The sequence below is a fragment of the Chlorocebus sabaeus genome, chromosome 24 (assembly GCF_047675955.1).
Source record: "Chlorocebus sabaeus isolate Y175 chromosome 24, mChlSab1.0.hap1, whole genome shotgun sequence".
Taxonomy (NCBI): domain Eukaryota; kingdom Metazoa; phylum Chordata; class Mammalia; order Primates; family Cercopithecidae; genus Chlorocebus; species Chlorocebus sabaeus.
The window spans coordinates 68,845,821-68,866,180 of record NC_132927.1 but is presented as its reverse complement, the minus strand read 5'-3'; the positions used below and the strand labels follow the sequence as shown (position 1 = coordinate 68,866,180).

At 48.4% G+C, this 20,360-nt stretch overlaps 1 protein-coding gene across 2 annotated transcripts in view; it reads right to left on the bottom strand.

Moving 5' to 3' along the window:
* Window positions 1-20,360, bottom strand: part of RIN3 (Ras and Rab interactor 3) — a 183,932-nt gene that overhangs the window by 126,851 nt on the left and 36,721 nt on the right. For both annotated transcript variants that reach the window (XM_007987638.3, XM_007987637.3), the window contains exon 2: window positions 14,986-15,190. In XM_007987638.3, coding sequence (XP_007985829.1) covers window positions 14,986-15,190 — 205 coding nt within the window. The remainder of the gene's footprint in view (window positions 1-14,985; window positions 15,191-20,360) is intronic.

Sequence of the window (20,360 nt, the reverse complement as noted above, 5' to 3'; positions counted from 1 at the left end):
AGTAATTTGCATCTGTTTACACCTGCAGTTAGGTTACAGTTCACTATGTCCAGAAAAACCTTTAAGCAGAACTTAAAATATGTAAGGAGGCAGCATTAGGCTAAACTTAATTTAACAGGAGTAATAAAGTAATCTTCCTAGGATGTAGCAGTCTGTAACCAATCAGATCACTGGGGCATGCAGTGGTCTCATATGGAAAATGTTATTCTGCTAAAACTTCTGTCTCTATCTGTATAAAACCTTAACTTCACCTTCAACGCTGGCCTTGTTCATTTGGAGTCGGTGTCTCCTGGGTGGCTACTCTCGAGTTTTGTGCTAGAATAAACTCCATAATTAATCACATTTTCTGAATGTCACCTTTTTTTTTTTTTTTTTTTTTTGGAGACCGAGTCTCACTTGGTTGCTGAGGCTGGAGCACAATGGCATGATTTCAGCTCGCTGCAACCTCTGCCACCAGAGTTCAAGTGATTCTCCTGCCTCAGCCTTCCGACTAGCTGGGATTACAGGCGCGCACTTTCATGCCTGGCTAATTTTGTATTTTTGTGGAGATGGGGCTTCATCATGTTGGCCAGGCTGGTCTCCAACTCCTGATCTCAAGTGATCCACCCACGTTGGCCTCCCAAAGTGCTGGGATTACAGGCATGAGCCATGGTGCCTGGCCTGAATGTCATTAGTTAAGGTGGACAGTGTGTGTGAGTGTGTGTGTGTGTATGTGTGTGTATCTACCATGAGGGAACTCTGGGGTGCCCTCAGGGCCTCCCTGCTGAGTAGGACGTGGAAAGAAAGGCAGAGCAGGAGCCAGTGGTGCCCCTGGGAAGGCAAACTTTGACCCCTGACCCCGAGTCAGGGTGGGAGCTGAGGGTGGAGCCCTCCTAAATTGCAACCAAACTGTAGATTTCTGTCCACACTGGGAAAGTGCTCTCTTTGTGGTGCATGTGTAGGGGACACACACTCAGGTCACTGGTTAGAAGCACAGGCACACGGCAGGGCTGCCCCACCTTTAGGGGCAGGGATGGCACAGGAAGGAAGGGCAGTGCTTTTCAAACTGCAGGTCATGACCCATTAGTGCGAATGCCACCCAAAATTTCTTTTTCCAGAATGAAACAGAAGAAAATAAAATAGAAGACCCTTGCCTATAATAAGGGTAGACTTCTTGTTGGAGGGTACAGGTCTACACGGGCCAGGGTCACAGTACAACATATATATTTTTACTCTACTGATGGTTACTTTCTCCCCTAACTATTTTGACATGCTTAGTCCCCACTCATCTCTCCCTAGGGTGACTGGCATGACAAATCCTGGGTGCTGACTTCAAATAGGCTGTCCTTCGATGCTACTCTGCATTGAATCAGCTCTTTCACACCCAGCCCATAGGTATTTCTAGGTTTCCTCACTTTGTTCAGACATGGACCCTGTTCTCCATCCTCACATTCCAAGAGAGAAAGAAAAAAAAAAAAAAGGCAGGAGCTCTCAGAGGAAGCTCCCCCAGCTGGGGACAGGCCCACAAACTGTATTTCTTTCTGGGCTCTCAGACAGCCCTGAGCAGCCAGTTACCAGCCCTGGGACCCTGGGTGATTGTATGGTTTCTCTGAGCCTCCGTGTTCTTGTCCATAAATGGGGGTGGTAACACCTGCCACCACCCAGCAGAAACAAAAAATGAAACCAAGGCCCTGCCTCTCTGGTTGGAAGATGTATGGAAAAGTTGCAGAGGAAAGCATCCAACAGGACGCTCACTGAGGACCATACTCCACTCACCCCACCTGCAGCTGGTTTTGAGCTTCTGTCTCCTGGTCTCAGGCTCCACCTAGACCTGGGAGTCTGTCCACCATGTGTGTTTACTGCGAAAAAGAATCAGAAGGGATTGCCTGACCCCAGAAGAGATGAAACTTACAGATCTAGGGCAAGAGGAGGCGAATGCAAGATTATAAACTAAAGAGAGAGTGGTTCAAGTCCATAGCACGGAGGCAGAAGTTAAAACGGCGGCTAGTGTGTGCACACTGGGCCAGGTGCCTTACAGGTGCCAGGACTGGTATCACTAAGTCTCCCCAGAGCCACACACATGGCAACTGCCAGAGCAGGAGTAGGGTCAGGCATCCCCACCACATGGTGAAGCATCTCCCTCCCCTCTCGCTGTTGGGCTGTGTTATCTACATAGCGTGTCAACAGGGCTGGAAAGTCCCCGAGGTTGGACTCTGCCAGCTCCCCAGTTCTGAACCCATCACCCACCCTTTCAGCATGGCCACAGGACTCTCGTGTGGCTCTTGTCTTCTGACTGAAAACCATGATAAGGTGCTGGCCTAAGGGGGTGGAGGAGGCTGGAGGCTGTGAGTTCACATGGAGAGCGGGGCAGGGAGGGACTCTGAGTTTGGCGTGGCTCCAGGAGTCCTCTGATGTTTCCTGCCCAGGTGGTCATGGGTGAGGGTGACACTGACAAGTACCTGCTGTGGGCAAGAGCCCAGGTCAGTGGTCTGCGCTGGCCAACTGGAATAAGAGAGTCTGTTCTGTTCCTCTCTGGGGAGGTTTAGCTGCTGAGCTAGTCATGGAGACCCTTCTAAAAGGTATTCACAGGCAGCACCTCAAAAACAGCATCACTGTACTGCAATGACACCAGAAGAACATTTTAGATTATATTATGGTGAATTATCTCAGCTTAAACGTGGCAGAGTTTGGCCCAAGTCAGTATCAGGCAGCAGCTATCTTCATGAGTTGTTTATATCCACATCGCCCCCCTGCCCACTCCCTGATTGGGTGTCCCCAGGTCATACTTCAACGGGATGTTGCCCATGATGGCTGTTACAGGTGAGTACATGGTGGGGTGGAGAGCCAAAGGACCACCCAGAGCCCTTTCTCCAACACCTTTGGGGTTTCCATGTGAAAAGTCTCAAAGCCCACCCCCCTTTCTGCCCCCTGCAGCCAGCTGTTTAGAGACACAGTGAAACACAAATACTACCTCTGCCCCTCACCAGCTGTGGGCAAGTTACTTTTACTTCGTGGGGTCTCAGTGTCCTCATTTGAACATAAGGACAATAAGATACATCATTCAGGGTTGCTGTGAGAATTGCTGATAATGTATATAAAATGCCTGGCACAGAAAATGTACTTAATAACTTATAATTGTAATTATTAATATTATTATTATAGATTGCTCTCATTTACTGATCCAAATCACATGCTATGATTTTAAGTGCCTAATATCATTAGACAAATAAATGACAACTATTAATAGGATTATTACTATGCTGCAGCTGGACCAAAGAGACAGGAAAAAGGACTCAAAGAGCATTCACCTCTACAGTAGATTAAAAAGAGCCACAAAGTCTTTGCTGCTCCCCCTATCAAGAGATGGAGTCTATTTTCACCTCCTGGTGAAAACAGCATGGCCTTGGGACTGGCATTGACCAAAAAATGTAGCAGAAGAGATACTGTGGAGTTCTGAGCTTGGGCTTCAAGAGGCATGCAGCTTCCATGTCACTCTTTGGACTATGCTGTCATGTAAAGAAGCCTGAGCTAGCCAGCTGGAGTTGTGCAGCCCAGCCAACAGCCAGCACCCACCACAAGCCACATGAGTGAGGCCATCATCGACCATCCTCCTCTGGTCAAGCTGCCAGATGATTGCAGCTGCATGACTGACCCCAGAAAAGACCAGCAGAAGAATTGCTCAGCTGAACCCAGCCTAAATTGCTGACCCATAGAAATGTGGGCAAATATAAAATAGTGACTGTTGTAAGTCAATGGATGTTGGGTTGGTTTGTTATGTAAAGTAGGTAATGATATAGCCATGAGGTATACGGACATGGGGCCTCCACCTTTGGGTATCCCCCTACTCTCTTCCCTCAGGCATTGCTGATGAATACACACAGCTCAGTGGGAAAGTTTCAAAGCCAGTGATGTGGTCCAGCCCCTCACTCTACAGCCAAAGAAACCCGGAGAAGTAAAATGACCTCCTGAGGTCACATCACTTGTTAGTGTCAAAGCCAGAACAAGAATGCAAGACACGGGACCTCCAGGCCACATTTGTGACCACTACCATACATAACCTTCAGCCCAACCAACCCACTGGTGGTAAATAAGCATATACTCCATGCCAGGCACCAGGCTAGGGATTTTAGATACCTGCAATAGCTCCTTCCCTGAGGCTCTGAATATCACACCCTCTATGCAGATGAGAAAATAGTGTGAGGTACAGGTTAGTAAGGAGATGGGAAAGGGAATGGGCATTCAAGCGGCAGGTCTGGAGTGTTGGACCTTGAACCCTTTCATGTAAGACCTTCTGCTCCCATGCTCTGGAGCCAAGCTTTCCAAGTTTAGTCCTTATTTAGCCACTTGGAGCTATGTGAACTCTCTGGGTAGCTTCTTTTTCTGTGAAATGGGGTCATAATAGTCCCTGCCTGTGATACTTACTGAGTTAGCTCCCCAAGAACCAGTCCCCTCTCCCCTTCCTTGCTAACAGACCCTGATTCCGGTTCCGGTGGCAAAGTGCCCTGACTCAGGAGATGTATCACATTTGGTCAGAGCCGATCTTGACCATACTGCTCTCCTTGGCCATTCACCCACTTTCCTAGCCTTCGTCACATCATGGGTGATCAATAAAGCATTTGGAACAACACGTGTTCCCTAACAATGATGCAGAGCCTAGGAGGAGAAAGCCATTTGCCTGTGACCTCCTGCCTTTGAATGGGTGAGGTGTCTGGAGCTGCAGCTGCCATTCTGCAACCATGAGGTGAGAAACCTGAGGACCAAAAGCCAGCACCTTGAAGACAGAGGAATAGAAGGGTAGAGAGAAGCCCAGGTGGAGCAGTGAGGGAACACAGTGGGAACTGAAGGCATCAAACAGCTGCTAAACTAGCCCTGGACTCCAACCTGCAGACTTCTTCCTACTAGATAAACAATAGCATCCTTATGGCTGAAGCTACCATAGCTGGGCTTGCTGTCACTTGAAGTTGAAAGCATTCACCAACAACCCAGTGCCTCAAAGGATCGCTGAAAAGGCTGCACAGGTGGTATCAGCAGAGTGCCTGCTACATAGTAAGCAGTCAATATGTGGTACTGCTGTCAGAGGTGATCCATCTTGATTTTCTTATAGCTCCAGAGCACCTTTCTTACAGCTCAAGAGAAACGCCATCTTGAATAGGGGCTGGGGCAGCTGAGACCGGCTGGGCCGCATTCCCAGGAGGTTAGGCATTCTTAGTCACAGGTCACAATAAAACAAGATGTGGTAAAGAAGCCGGCCCAAACCCATCAAAACCAAGATGGCAATGAAAGTGGCCCCTGGTCATCCTCGCTGCTCATGATGTGTTCATTATAATGCATTAGCAAGCTAAAAGACACTCTCACCAGCACCATGACCGTTTACAAATGCCATGGCAGTCCAGAAGTTACCCTATGTAGTCTAAAAAGGGGGGAAACCCTTAGTTCCAGGAAATGCCTACCCTTTTCCCAGAAAACTCATGAATAATCCGCCCCGCATTTGATTGATCAATAACTCTAAGCACATTCATTCGAGCAGCCCATGCTGCTGCTCTGCCCGTGGAGTAGCTATTCTTTATCCCCTTACTTTCCGAATAAACTTGCTTTCACTTTACGCTGTGGACTTGCCCCTGATTCTTTCTTGCCTAAGGTCCAAGAACCCTTTCTTAGGGTCCGGCTTGGGACCCCTTTCTGGTAACACTTCCTTCCCCAGACCCCCTCTACCTGCCTCCTGACCCTGAGAATGAATGTCACAAAGCCCCTAGCATTCCTGATGTCAGTGTTCATGGATGGCTCCATGAATCAAAAGGGCAACAGGGCAGGACATGGGGTACCCTGGACAGGGAAAGGCATCCTGATGAACAGCTCTAGACTTAGGGCTCAACCTCGATGGGAAGAAGAGCCAGGCAGAGCAGATGAGCCAGGTGGAACAGTGAGGGAACACAGGAAGGCAAGTGCTGGTGCCAGGGCCACCTTTGTCCACCTCCAGGACACTCACAGGGGGCTGCCCGGGGTTCCTACAAACAGAGCAGTTCACATTCATGCCCACGGTCGTACTCTCCATCTGCCACTGCTCCTGAAAGCCTTCCCTGATTAGCCACTAACAAAACTTCCTAGGCCCAGGGTCCTTACTCAACCTCTCTCCTCTCTGGGAACAAGCCTGGTCTGACACCTTGCTGAGTCAGCTGTTCCTTCGTGTGTGTGTGTGTGTGTGTGTGTGTGTGTGTTTGTGTGTGTGTGTGTGTGTTTCCTCCATTTTTCATCCCTCACTGCATTGCATTAGGGATCCTCAGAAAACAGAAAAATCCTTTTCCATCAATTGTACAAACTGCTGGGCTCTTGCCACTGTGAGAGTCCAATTTTCTTTGAAGAGTTAGCATTCCCCCATGCAACCTCCCGCCAAAACAACAGCGGGCAGTGGTAAGAGCACTGGGCTGGGGGTCAGACACTTGTGTCCTTCCTAGTTCTGACACTGGTTTTCTCTGTGTCCTTGAGCAAGTCACTTCCCCTTTCTGAGCTGGCTTTTTCCAGTCCATAACAAGGGAGGCAGGCTGAACAATTCCAGGACTCCTTTCTTCTAGAAGATACTCTTCTAGCATCAGTGCCCTGGGGTTCTTTCCCAGTCCCTAAGAGTCTTGCAAGAGGGTGAGTTTCATGGTAAATTAATGCAATCCAGGAAATAGTACCGCCAGTCTTCAGACCCTCTGCCTGTCTACCTTCAGCCAGGGTGAGTTTTGGAAAGACCAACTTATTTCAGTAACAGCTGGGACAGAATAGGCTTAGGGAGAGAATTATGCAGCCACCACACTCCCCTCTTCCTCTCCAAAAAAATACATAAAAATTCAAAGCTAAATGCACCATAAGGGGTTTTGTTTTCACTATTCATTTTTGGCCTGGACAATTCAGAGCTATCTGCTTTTCCACTTTTGTTATTTTAGGATTATTTTCCAGCTGTTTGGGGAAAATTTCCAATCATGCCCATTAGGGCAGAAACAGAAGTGGCCGGCTCTTCTGAGAGGCTACGTCCACAGGGGTTGTGCCTGTGGAGGCTGGCAGTCCAGTGGCTGGGGCCCATCCTGGACAAAGGTCCTCATATCCTCAGTCCTTACTCTGACAGAGCTTAGGGGTGTAGGGGTGTGTGTGTGTGTGTGTGTGTGTGTGTGTGTGTGTGTATATATACAGAGCTGTAAGAAAGTCAAGTCACAAATCATCAGAACCACTGAGGACTGGAAATGGAATAAAGGTACATATTGTCCAATATCTTTATTTTACATACAGGGAAACTGAGGCCCGCCTTTCCCATTAGCGTAGCACAGAGCAGCAATTCTCAACTCTGGCTACACGGCAGAATTACCCAGGAAGCTTTTAAAACATGCCGATGGCTGAGGCTCACTCCAAAACAAAGAGACAAGCATTTCTGGGGGTGAGGCCAAGACACTGTTTTTTCTTTTTAAAGCTTTTAGAGACAGTCAGTTGTGGGTTTAAATCAAGTTCCACAACTTGGTAGCCATATGACTCAGGCAGGCTTCTTTCCTTCTCAGAGCTGAGTTTCCTCACTTACAGAATAGAGATCACACCCCCGTTTTGCAGGGTTGTTGGAAAAATGAGAGATGGTGCTTAGTCCAAAGTAATCCTGCAATGATTGATGGTTATGCCTTTTCCCCTGGTCTCACAACAGAGGCACTTCACTGAAGGTTTTTTTTTTTTTTTTTTTTTTTTTTAAGACAGAGTTTTGCTCTTGTTGCCCGGGCTGGAGTATAGTGGTGCGATCTTTTCTCGCTGCAACCTCCCAGGTTCAAGCGATTCTCCTGCCTCAGCCTCCCAAGTAGCTGGGATTACAGATGCCTGCCACCACTCCTGGCTATTTTTTTCTATTTTAAGCAGAGATGGGGTTTCACCATGTTGGCCAGGCTAGTCTTGAACTCCTGACCTCAGGTGATCCACCTGCCTCGGCCTCCCAAAGTGCCAGGATTACAGGCATGAGCCACTGCACCTGGCCCACTGAAGGTTTTTACCAAACTAATACTGAACAGAATTGGTACTCCTTGAGTTCACACCTAGGGAGGGTGCTCTGAACCACCTAGATGGCTGGTCCCTATCACAACTCAGGTTACTACAACTTTTAAGCCAACCCTTCACCTCCTTCACCACCAAAAGCAACCTTAAAAGAGGTTTCTTTTATGAAAAACCACCTTGGCCTAGAAGCAACTGACTCTCCAGTAGCAACAAACACCCACGGCGCCCAGATCTTGGTTCCTAATATCATTCTCTATAAAAGTAATGAGGGCTTCTTGGAGAAATGGCTGATTCTAGGACTGGGGCAGGAAATACATAAGACGAGTGTGGAGTGTCTTGTATTGCCAGGAAATAACGACGTGTTCCAAAAAACAAAACACACACCCACATGCACAGTGAGGGTGGTGTGTCAAAGGCATACAGGAGCCAACCGAAAGATTCCCAGGGACCAAAGTTGGAACACTTTGAACAACAAAGTAATTAAAGTAATATTGGATTATAGTCCAAAGTATAAAAGTACCCCTGATTCCACAATGATGTAAGTAAATGGCTTAATAAATAGATGGGAGAGAAGAGGCAAATCTCTGGCACAGACAAATTCCAAATAGTATATTAGATAGCAAATCAAGGAGGTGGAGTATAATTCCCCATTCCTTAAAGGCGGGCTGAGCACGCCAACTGCCTTCCGAAAAGTACAGTCTAGAGAGGCAGTGGGGGAAAGAGTCACTTTGAAGTGCAGAAACCCTGCGAATAGAACCTCAGCAGTTGATCAAGGTCAACATCACCAGTGCTAAGTCATTCAGAGAGTCTGTTGCCTTCATATGATGTGATTAGAATATTTTACCACTGTAGTCTTCCCCAAATCCCTAACCCCAGTCTAACCATCAGACAAGTCCTGGTGGAGGAACATTCTACAAAATACCTCATCACTGTTCCTCAAAACTGCCAAGATCATCAAAAACAGAGGAAGTCTGAGCAAACGTCACAGCCAAGAGAAGCCTAAGGAGATAAGAGGACTAAATGTAACATGGGATGTGATCCAGGAGCAGAGCAAAGATGTTAGGTAAAAGATGGCCAGGCATGGTGGCTCATGCCTGTAATTCCAGTGGTATGGGAGGCCGAGGTGGGAGGATTGCTTGAGCCCAGGAGTTCAAGACCAGCCTGGGCAACATAGGGAGATCTCGTGTCTACAAAAAGTAAAAACTAAATTAGCTGGGCATGGTAGTGTATGCCTGTAATCCCAGCTACTCAGGAAGCTGGGGAAGGAGAATCACTTAAGCCTAGGAGGTAGGCTGCAGTGAGCCGTGATTGCACCACTGCACTCCAGCTTGGGTGACAGAGCAAGACCTGTCTCAAAAACAAAACAAAACAAAACTCAGGAAATCTGAATAAAGTACAGGCTTTAGTTAATACTAATGTATCAAGATCAGTTTCTTAATTGTGATGAATGTACCACACTAATGCTAGATGTTAACAACGGGGGAAACTGGTGTGGAGTATATGGGAACTCCTTGTACCATCTTTGCAACTTTTCTGGAAATCTAAAACTATTCTAAAATAAAATTTTTAAAACATCAGCCTGAATGCAGAATAAAGGTGGCTGTTGGTTGCCTCGCTTCTGGATACACACAAATCAAAAAATGGGCCAATATGTTCCCAACACCTTATCAGAGAAGCAGGCTGCAGGGAGGGGAGGCGGATAGCAGGGAAGGGGAAGGATGTGGTCAAGGTCATACAGATACTTGGAACAAAGGGTCTGGATCTCCAGCCTCCTGAGCACCAGTGCCAGATACAATGAAGCACTGTGTGTCATCGGTGCCAGCAGGGGTAGACCTAGGTGGTCTCTGAAGACCTTTTGAGTTCCCACAGCCTGGGGACCACCTGTGGTGTCTGTATCTTTTTTTTTTTTTTTTTTTTGAGACAGAGTTTCACTCTTGTTGCCCAGGCTGGAGTGCAGTGGCGCCATCTTGGCTCACTGCAACCTCTGCCTTCCCAGGTTCAAGTGATTCTCCTGCCTCAGCCTCCTGAGTAGCTGGGATTACAGGCACCCAGCACCATGCCTGGCTAATTTTTTGTATTTTTAGTAGAGACATGGTTTCATCATGTTGGCCAGGCTGGTCTCGAACTCCTGACCTCAGGTGATCCACCCGCCTTGGCCTCCTAAAGGGCTGGAATTATAGGCATGAGCCACCGCGCCCAGCCTAGTGTCTGTATCTTTAGAAACAATGACATCATTGCATGGATGCCAGTTCTGTGGGAGCGCTATTGCGCAGCAAAGGGCCTTGCCAGCTGAAGATCACACCACACAGACTCTGCTTTAACCAGCTGTGTGACTTCAGGCAAATGAGTTGACTTCTCTGTGCCTCTGTTTCCTCATCTGAAAATGGGAACACTAACGCCTACCTGATAGAAATTGCTGAGGATCAAGTAAGATCATGCATATAGCAACTGGGTAAAAGTTGCCAGTCTTTGTACCAGCACATGCACTCAGGGCCTTCCTTATGCTTGAAAATATAGAGGTGCACGGGAGGAGTGGGGCGTAAAGACAGACAGCAGGGAAGGCAACAGATGGCACAGTTCCTCCACTCTGTTGTTCTCAGGGCTGACCCAGCTGCTGCGCCCTCAGGAGCGGATGGAGAATGGGTGGCAGTGGGAAGGGAATGGTTGATTCATTTAGTGCAGTCACCTGCGGTCTCAACATCTTCTATACTCAGCACCTGGATTGTAGCAACGTTCTCTGGGCCTTGGCTGCCTGGGTGCCTCCCCCTGCCGGGGCTGAAGGAGTGTCCGGGCTTCTTGCACCACTGAGGCTGGGATTAAGGCCTAAGGTCTTGCTTTAACCTGTGCTCACCTAGAAAATGAACTAAGTCCCGTGGCCTTTGCCTTTTGCCACAGGCCCTGAGCAACCTAGCCTGGCTTTGTCCGTTTGGAAGAAGTAGACCTGCACACCTGCTGTCCTCATTCATTTGTTCCAGTGAACTATCAGCGCCAGGCTCACTCTGTGCTCCCAGACCTGAATCAGTCAATGGTGTCACAGGTAGATGAATGCAACATGGTCCTGCTCTCCAGGGTTCCGGTAGGCTCCAATCCCGCCACTCTCTTTCATCCTCAAGGGCCCCAGCCAGGCTCACATCCACCTCTGGGCCTTGGCCCTTGCTGTTCCATCACCCGCTACTCTCCAGCAGACTCTGTCAGCTCCCCCATCTCATGCTGCTGATCCATCCTTCATGGCCCAGCTTGGTGTCTGCCTCCTCCAGGAAGTCTGCCCAGATCACCCCACCTGGATGGGCTCTCTTCCTGCTCCAGGTAACTTGCTGCACTGCCCTTCACAAAGCACTTAGCTATCCCCTCCTGGTGCCTTTACAGTTCATATTTGTGCATGGAGTCCCCACCAGACCCTTGGAGAAGACAGTGGTAAGATTGTATCTTACCCATCTTTATAAACGTGGCTCATATCCAAACCCATCCAGTACTGGTTGATCTCAGAAAATTACTTTCATGTCTTTCCTGCTACTCACTTCTGGAGGGATGGGCTTGAGCCTTGCTAGGCCTCGGTTCAAACCTCAGCCCTGTACCTCACTAGCTGTGTGATCTCTGGGAAATTTAGCCCACTCTAGTGGTAGGTACGGCTGGTGTCCCACCCATCCCTGTGGAGCCTTATCTTTTTAGTTGACTCCAGCCCTCCTTCCACTAGCCAGCTCTGCATCTCTTCACCCAAGGACTGTTTCTGGCAAGAGTCAGATCTTGCCAGTCAAGGAAGAGAGAAGGGGGCCGGGCGTGGTGGCTCACACCTGTAATCCCAGCACTTCGGGAAGCCGAGGCGGGAGGATCCCCTGAGGTCAGGAGTTCGAGACCAGCCTGGCCAACATGGTGAAACCCTATCTCTACTAAAAATACAAAATTAGCCAGGTGTGGTGGCACATGCCTGTAGTCTCAGCTACTCAGGAGGCTGAGGCAGGAGAATCGCTTGAACCCAGGAGGTGGAGGTTGCAGTGAGCTGAGATTGTGCCACTGTACTGTAGCCTGGGCAACAGAGCAAGACTCTGTCTCACAAAAAAAAAAAAAAAAAAAAAAAAGAACAGAAAAGAAAAAAAAAGGAAGAGAGAAAGTGCTGGAAGATGCATCCTCACAGCTCACGACTATCAGGAGTTGGTGAATAATATGAGCTCCATCACCCCTCGGATGGGATAACCACGAGATGTGTGTTCCACACTGGCTCCCAGAGTTCCCCAGCAGGATTCAGCTCCAGTTGCCCCTAAGGGTAACTCTCATGACAATGTACCTTTTATTGGCATCAGTCCCTTCCCCTGGCTTGGTTCCCCTACTGGTGCTTCCTGGGGTTACTACCCAAATAATCCACTTGCACTCAAATCCTTGTCTCAAGGTCTGCTTCTGGGGAAACCCAAACTAAGCACTCCTCTTAGCCTCAGTTTCATTATCTGTAAAATGGGTATAATGGCCGAGTTGACCTCACAGGATGACTGCAAGATGGTATCTGCAAAGCACAGAGCCTGGAATTACTAAGCATTCTCCAAAAGGAATCACTACAGTTATTTTCAGTTGTGCTTATTTTAAACTTTTTAATCTTGTTTTTTTTTTCTTTTTTATGTCAGAGTCTCACTCTATCACCTGAGCTGGAGTACAGTGGCGTGATCTGGGCTCACTGTAACTTCCACCTCCCAGGTTCAAGTGATTCTCCCACCTCAGCCTCCCGAGTAGCTGGGATTACAGGTGCATGCCACTGGGCCTGGCTAATTTTTGTATTTTTTGTAGAGATGGGGTCTCGCCATGTTGCCCAGGCTGGTCTTGAACTCCTGGGCTCAAGGAATTCCCCTGCTGTGGCCTCCTAAAGTGCTGCTCCTAAAGTGAGGTGGCATGAGCCACCTCGCCCAGGCTAAGTTTCTGAAGAGAGGACTGAATCTTTTGACAGAGCAGTCATGACTATGTCCCACCCAGCTTGCTCTGGAGAGCCAGCACCTTCCCTTGGGACCACCCCCTACTGTCTGGTAATTCCCATCCACACACTTGCCCTGGACATGCCCTTCTTGATGACCAAGAAAAATCCAGAACACAGCCATCCCTTGGCATCAAAAATTTTCCCCTTGGGCTGGTTTTGAGCTGCATCCTTCCAGCAAGGGTGGGAAGCTCATTCCTGAGCACCTATCGGGGGAGCTGGGGATCAGAGGGGGTGCCGGCTGAACACCCACTGCCAGGAGACCCTGGTTTTATTTTCTACCAGTCCTTGCCAGGCCAGTGGTCCACCTGGTCTTGGCAGGACACTGCTGTGCTTCCCGGCCACCACAGTCCCCACTCCCTGTGACAGGGGCCTCTGTGGCAAGGGGAGGTTGGGACTTGGCAGAAGGCCTGAAAAGTTCTAGTAATTCCGATTTTCAGGTCCAACTGGCGACTTGATGCATTTTACCTAGTCTGAGGCGAACGAGTCCATTCACCATCTGAGCCCTGTATTTATACGTCTGGACTCTTCCTGGGAGGCAGACAAGTTCCGCAACCACAGCAGGGGAGAGACCATCAAAAGTGCACGGTGGCTGGGGGACATGAGTCCAGCTAAGCCAAATAAAACTTGTATGCTCAGCATTGCACAGGGCACCCAGACCGCCTGGGTCCAGATTCCCACTCTGCTATTTACTCACTGTGTCCCCTGGGGGAGGGCACTCGATGTCTTTGTACTGCAGTTACCTCATCTGTAAATTGGGCAAGGTGGCACCGTCTACCTCCTAGGGCTGCTGTGAGGTTAAATGGGCAGATTCACATGAAGAACTTGCAAGACCGCCTGGAGCAAAGCAAGTACTCAGTGAATGCTTGCTGCTATAGAGGCATTAATATGCACGGAAAATGTGCGGACAGACGTACCGCATGCAATGTGACTTCGGAGGCAGATTGGTGGTTACGGGGTTGCAGGAGGGGAGGAGGGGGAGGGAGCATGGGGCTTTGTTTTGAATGATGAGATGTTTTGGAACTAAATAGATAGAGGTGGTGGTTGTACCACATTGTGTCTGTACTAAAGCCACTGAACTGTATACTTTTAAATGGCTAATTTTATGTTACATGAATTTCATCTCAATTAAAAAAAGAAAAAAACTTCTGGGGAGTGAGTTTGGTTAGAGTAGGTGGAAAAGATCTTTACTTTTTACATTTCTGTCCAGCTTGGGTTTTTGTTAAATGATGAACACATATGTGTATCACTTTGGTAATTAAACAAATTCAAGTTGTTTTTAAAAGGAAGCATCGTATAGGAGAAAATGTGTGTGGGAGGTGAAAGGAACATATGATGAGCTCTGACTCATATTTCATCATCTATCACCTGCTTATATGTTGTCTATCTATCTGTACGTCTATACGTCTATCCATCTATCTGTGCATCTGTCTGTCTGTCCATCTGTCCATCCATCCATCCATTCATCCATCTGTCTTCCCATGCAATATGAACAAGAGCCTTGGGGGCGGTGTGAATGCCCCTATTTCAAAGCAACAAAAGTGAGGTTTAGAAAATTTAAGCCGCATGCCCAACTCACAGAGCCTGACCTCCAAAACATCTTTTGACTCCATCACACAGCCCCTTATTTGCATATGTAAAACAGAGAGCATAAAGCCATTTTTTTACCCTAGTTCTGATTGACACTCTCCAGACCCTGGATGCCTGGCTGAGCTCTCCAAGTCAGAGCAGGCCAGCATGGTCCTCCTGACTGCATCAGTCCCGCCTCTCAGGTGCCCAAATGCCCAGAGAGCCTGCAAGCCACGCACTCCCTGCTCTCCAGCCATGAACACCTGCTCCCCAAAGCAGAAACCAGGCCTCGCACCAGCCCCCCATGCCTGTGTTCTGGGAAAAACTGTGGTCAAAAAGCTGACAAAGGTAGGAAAGGGAAATACACAGGTAGCCAACTGTGTGGTAGCTGTTTCCATGTGGGAGCCAGGGCAGGTGTGGAGCACGCCTGAGTTCCTCACAGGTGTGTGTGCCTACCAATGGGAGACAGCCCCACTCACCCCGGCCACCACCCGGTGCAGGATCCTGGCCACCTCTGCCTGGCCCAGACTCAGCTGCAGCCACACCGGGCATGTTTTGATGAGTTTCTCCAGGATGCTGATGCCCCGGCGGCGAGGAAGGCAGTTCTTCGGGGTGGCTGGCAGACAAAGCCCCATGCCATCTTCCTCTTCCTCTTCCTCTCCTTTGCCAACAACTGGAACGGGACTGAAAAACAGAATCAAATGATCAGCCATCCTGCAGCCAACCCAGAGAGGGTTTACAACACCTGGGGATTCCATTCAGCCATGCTTACTTATTCAGCATTAGGAAGTCTGTGGCCCTCTGGGGAATTAAAAAAAAAAAAAATCAACAAACCACAGTCTTCACCTTAGGGCGCTTATATAGGAAACACACATCAGCCCACCTGACTCAGGATGTGAGGCTGCAAGATGTTGTTTCTCCTTTTCTGGAATCAGAACCAGCGTGTGTGTGTTGGGATGGGGTAGGCAAACGTCAGGGTCTTGGGGAGAGTCTGGGATCTCTTAAACCAGACAGAACTGTCAACAGTAGGCAATGTCCATTTCCCAGCGAACCCTTCAGTTTGATTTTGCTGTTTCTTGGGTCTGTGAAAGCCAAGACTTCAGTCTGTGAGGAAACAGCGAGACACAGCTAGAGTACAAGTATAAATCGAACAGAAGCACAGTGCAACAGAAGTAGCTAATTGCAACCCAGGGTGGGTTGAGAAAAATGGGCGGCATTTGAGCAGAGCCTTGAAGAGGATTTTTAAAAACTTTTAGAGAGTAACACACACAGTGAAATGCACACATCTTGAGTGTACAGCTAGCCACATTTTTACATATGTCTACACCTGTGTAACTACCACCCAGATCAAGATAGCGAGATCTACGCTGCCATAGCCACTAGCCAGAAGTGATTATTGAGCTCTTAAAAGTGGCTTGTCTAAATTGACAAGGGCTGTAAGCTCAAGATATACACAGGATTTCAATGACAAAAAGAATGTAAAATAGCTCATTAATATTTTTATTGTTTACATGTCAAGATAATCTTTTTTTAAGACAGATTCTTGCTCTGTTGCCCAGGCTAGAATGCAGTGGCGTGATCTCAGCTCACTGCAGCCTCTGCCTCCTGGGGTCAAGTGATTCTCCTACTTCAACCTCCCAAGTAGCTGGAATTACAGGTGTGCACCACCACGCCCAGCTAAGTTTTGTATTTTTTTTTAGTAGAGACGGGGTTTCACCATGTTGGCCAGACTAGTCTTGAACTCCTGACCTCAAGTGACCCACCCACCTTGGTCTCCCAACGTGCTGGGATTACAGGTATGAACCATCGCACCCAGCAAGATATTTTAAATGTATCAGGTTAAATAAAACATTATTAAAATTACCTTGCCTGTTTTAATATGGCTGCTAGAACATTTAGAATGACATATGTGTCTTGCATTCGATTTCCATTGGATGGTGCTGATATAGGACAGTTCCAGAAAGTTCCTTCTTACCCCTTCCCAGTCAACAGTACCTGAGGATGTGTCAACATAGCACAGTGGGGGAAGGAGGATCACAGACCCAAGAAACAGCAAAATCAAACTGAGGGCTTCGCTGGGAAATGGGCTCTGCCTACTGTTTATGGTTCTGTCTGGTTTAAGAGATCCCAGACCCTCCCCGAGACCCTCACGTGTACCTTCCCCATCCCAACACACACAGGCTGGTTTTGATTCCAGAAAAGGAGGAACAACATCTCGGAGCCGCACATCCTGAGTCCGGTGGGCCGGAAGATCTGTCTACTTTCTACCTAAGGCACCAGGTCTCTCAAGGTACCTGCAGGGGTGAAAACCTTAATCAGACAGACAAGGGTACTCAGAAAGCCACGAAGCTGTGGGTGGTGCCTTCCATCTTGCCCTGTGTCTCTGTGATGCTGCCCGGGGGTACCAGGGATCAAGGTTGGCATTGGTTCCAGAAGCATCCAGGGCATGTGCTGTCAGGAGCCTCTCGGAGGAGGCGGGGGATGAGGCCAGGGTAAGCCCTGTAAAAGGGCACAGGAAAGTGGAACTACCCCTGTGGGTGGGGCTCTGGGGGTCCTGGGGGTTCTCAGGGTGGTGGAGGGGCCGGGCAGCGCTGGATTAAACAGGCGCAGCAGTGTTATGAATTTTGAGCAGTGGGTTTTCGAGAGAACTGACTGGGACTGCCTGTCATGAGGAGGGGTGTGTGAAGGTCAGTGTGACGTTGTCTACACCTGGGGAGAAAATTCCCTCCCACATCCTCCGGGGAGCCTGACTCTTATGAATGTTGTGTGTGCTCTTGGCTGCCTGTGGATTTCTCCTCTTGGTCCACAGCCTGCAGCCTACATAGAAGGAGCCAGGTCACCAGGAAAACATGAGTGTCCCGGGGAATGGCAGGAATCCTGGGGCTGGTGGGGGCGGGGTAGGACGGCTCTGTGGAAGTCCACAGGCTGTGGAATTGGGGCCGAACAGTCTCACTTGGAGCTCAAGGCCAGGGCGGCCTGGCTGATACTGATGTAACCACTTCCCAGGCCCTGAGTGTGGTCCCAACATCTCGTCTGGGAAAAGTTAAAATGATAGAGGTCTGAATTTCCCAGAAAAGAAAAGAAACCCCCCAGGCTGCAGGCTTCTCCAACCCCACTTGGAAACACAAAGATATGTTCTGGCACCAAAAGACGCTATAATCATCCTTAAACATCCCTGCTTGGGCCCCAGCCTCCCCCAGGCCAATTAGGACTTTCAATAGTAGGGAGTCAGGGCAATTGGCTTCATTTCTTCTTTGCCATGAACTATGGCTTAGCACTTGGCCAAGTCCTTTCCCTCTCAAAGTCTGTTTCCTCATCTGTGCAATGGGGACTGGGAGAAGGAAGCTTCCTCTATTTGCTGGGTGGCCCTAGGTGTGACCTGGGCTCATCTCCATTTTTTTTTTTTTTTTTTTTTTAACCTGCAGAACCAAAGCTGCGATCAAACAGAGAGGTTCTGAGAGTAAGGAGTGTGTGGGCCTCTCATTCACTCGGGCCGTGCTTAGTTTCTGTGGACCTGCCAATGTCAAATGCTGTTGCAGGCACAGGTTAGAGCAGTGAACAAAAGAGTTAAAAAACAACCCTGAAACCTTCATGGTATTTACATTCTAGGGGAGGAGATGGGCAATAAACAAGGCAAATGGGTGACTAGAGGATGTTAGATGGTAATACCGCAAAGAAGAAGAGGAAAGGGTCCCAGGGACGGGGGACAGTTCCAGACTGGGTGGCCAGGGAAGACGCCCGGAAAAGGTGATTGTGGAATAAGTGCCTGGCTGCAGGTATCTGGGGAAGAGATTTCTGGGTAGGAGGAAAAGCAAACTTCCAAGCTTCCAGTTCCTGCTCCCGGAGCAAATGCAAGGAGGGACAGTGAGAGAAGGGTGAGAGTGGGAGGAGGTGAGGGCAGAGGGGGCAGGGGGAGGGTTCCATGAGCATCTGGAGCCATGGGGAGCATTGGCTCTAAATCCACAAGTATAAGCACTCCCCAGGGCTGGGGGAAGGGGCTGGACTTCCAGCTAGCTACACGCCTAGCCCAGCGCTCAGGCTTCCTTGGCAAGAATATAAACGGGCCCATGGAGATCTGGGGGGACCTGGGTGGTCTCAAGGCCCAGGAGGGTCTGCAGGAATCCACAGAGATAAACCTGCTTCCCAGCCCGGCAGTCCCACCTGCATCCGGAAGCATGAGGCTGCTGCTCTCAGGGTGACCGAGTGGAAACTCTGCCCCAGGCCCCAACATCACGAGGACTGTCCATTTCACTGTCTTGTGATCATGTCTCTTCCCGCTCTGAAACTTGCAATGGATTCCACCGTCTCAAGAATCCAGTCCAGTCCTCTCATGTTTAAGGCATTCCCTTTCTGAGCCTCTGCCCCTCAACCCCAGACACCCCCTACAAAGGGCTCCTCTCCATCACCCAACAGAATGTGCACTTCTCCACCTGGAGCCCATGCTCATGCTGCTCTGTCCACTGCACCTCCTTCAGGGTCTATTTCTTCCTCCCAAGATTATTTCCAACTGGTAGGCAAAAGTATTAGACCAGACACAGAAAGCAATGATCATAAAAGAAAAAACAGATAAGTTAGACTGCATCACAATTTAAAACTTCTGCCCCTCAGGCTGGGGGAAAAATATTTGCAAAACATATATCCAACAGAGAGCAAGCAAATCAATTTTCAAAATGGGCAAGAGATTTGAACAGATACTTCAAAGAAGAAGACATACAAATGGACAACAAGCAGGTGAAAAAGAGCTCAAAGTCATTAGTCATTAGGGAAATGCAGATTAAAACCACAATGCGATACCACGGTACAACCACTAGAATGGCTAAAATTAAAATGACTGACAACATCACACAGTGGTGAGAATGGGAAGTAATCAGAATGCTAGTGTACTCTTGGGGAGAACGTACATTGGTACAAGCACTTTAGACAAAGATATGGCACTTTTTAATAAACCTAAACATATACCTACCCTGTAGCCCAGCGATTCCACTCCTGGGTATACATCAGAGGGACATGAAAGTATATGTTCAGAAAGACTTGCACACGAATGTCAAAGCAGCGCTTCTCCTAATACCTCAATACCACCTGGTTCCAGTGTCCATCAGCGGCAGAATGGATAAAGAAACTGTGGCATGTCCACACAACGGGCCAGTAGTCAGCAATGAAAAGGAATTATCCATACGCACAACCACATGAATGAATCTCAGAAGCATTATGCTGAGTCAAAGAAGCCAAATGCAAAAAAGTACATACGACATGAATCCATTTATATGAAGTTCAAACAGTATACTTAGATGTGTGCATTCACTTTTACCACATGCAAATTTTACACCAAAAGAATAAAAGATAATCCTAACTAAATACTAAACTCTGGTTAACTCTAGTTAGTCATGCTCACATTCAGGGGGTGGTCTGCAACTTTCTATGAAATACATTAAAAAGTAAGGTACATTCATGGATGGGTAAAGATATGTAACGAAACAGAGAAAAACATTGAGGGTTACTGGTGGGTGTATGGGTGTTTACTGCAAAGTTCTTTCAAGGCTTCTGTATCTTCTAAATTTTTAATAGTGAACTACTGGGAAAACAGTTCTTCCCATCCTTTAAGTCCGCTTCAGATGAAGCCTGCCAGCTGTATTAGAAGCCTTGGGTTTGAATGCAGGCTGTGTGACCTCTGGCCAGTTATTAATACTGTACCTCTCTGGGCTTCAGTTTAATCACCTGTGAAAACATAATAAGCTGGGCACTGTGGCTCACACCTGTAATCCAAACATTTTGGGATTAAGGCTAAGGCAGGAAGGTTGTCTGAGCCCAGGAGTTTGAGACCAGCTTGGGAAATATAGTGAGACCACATCCCTAC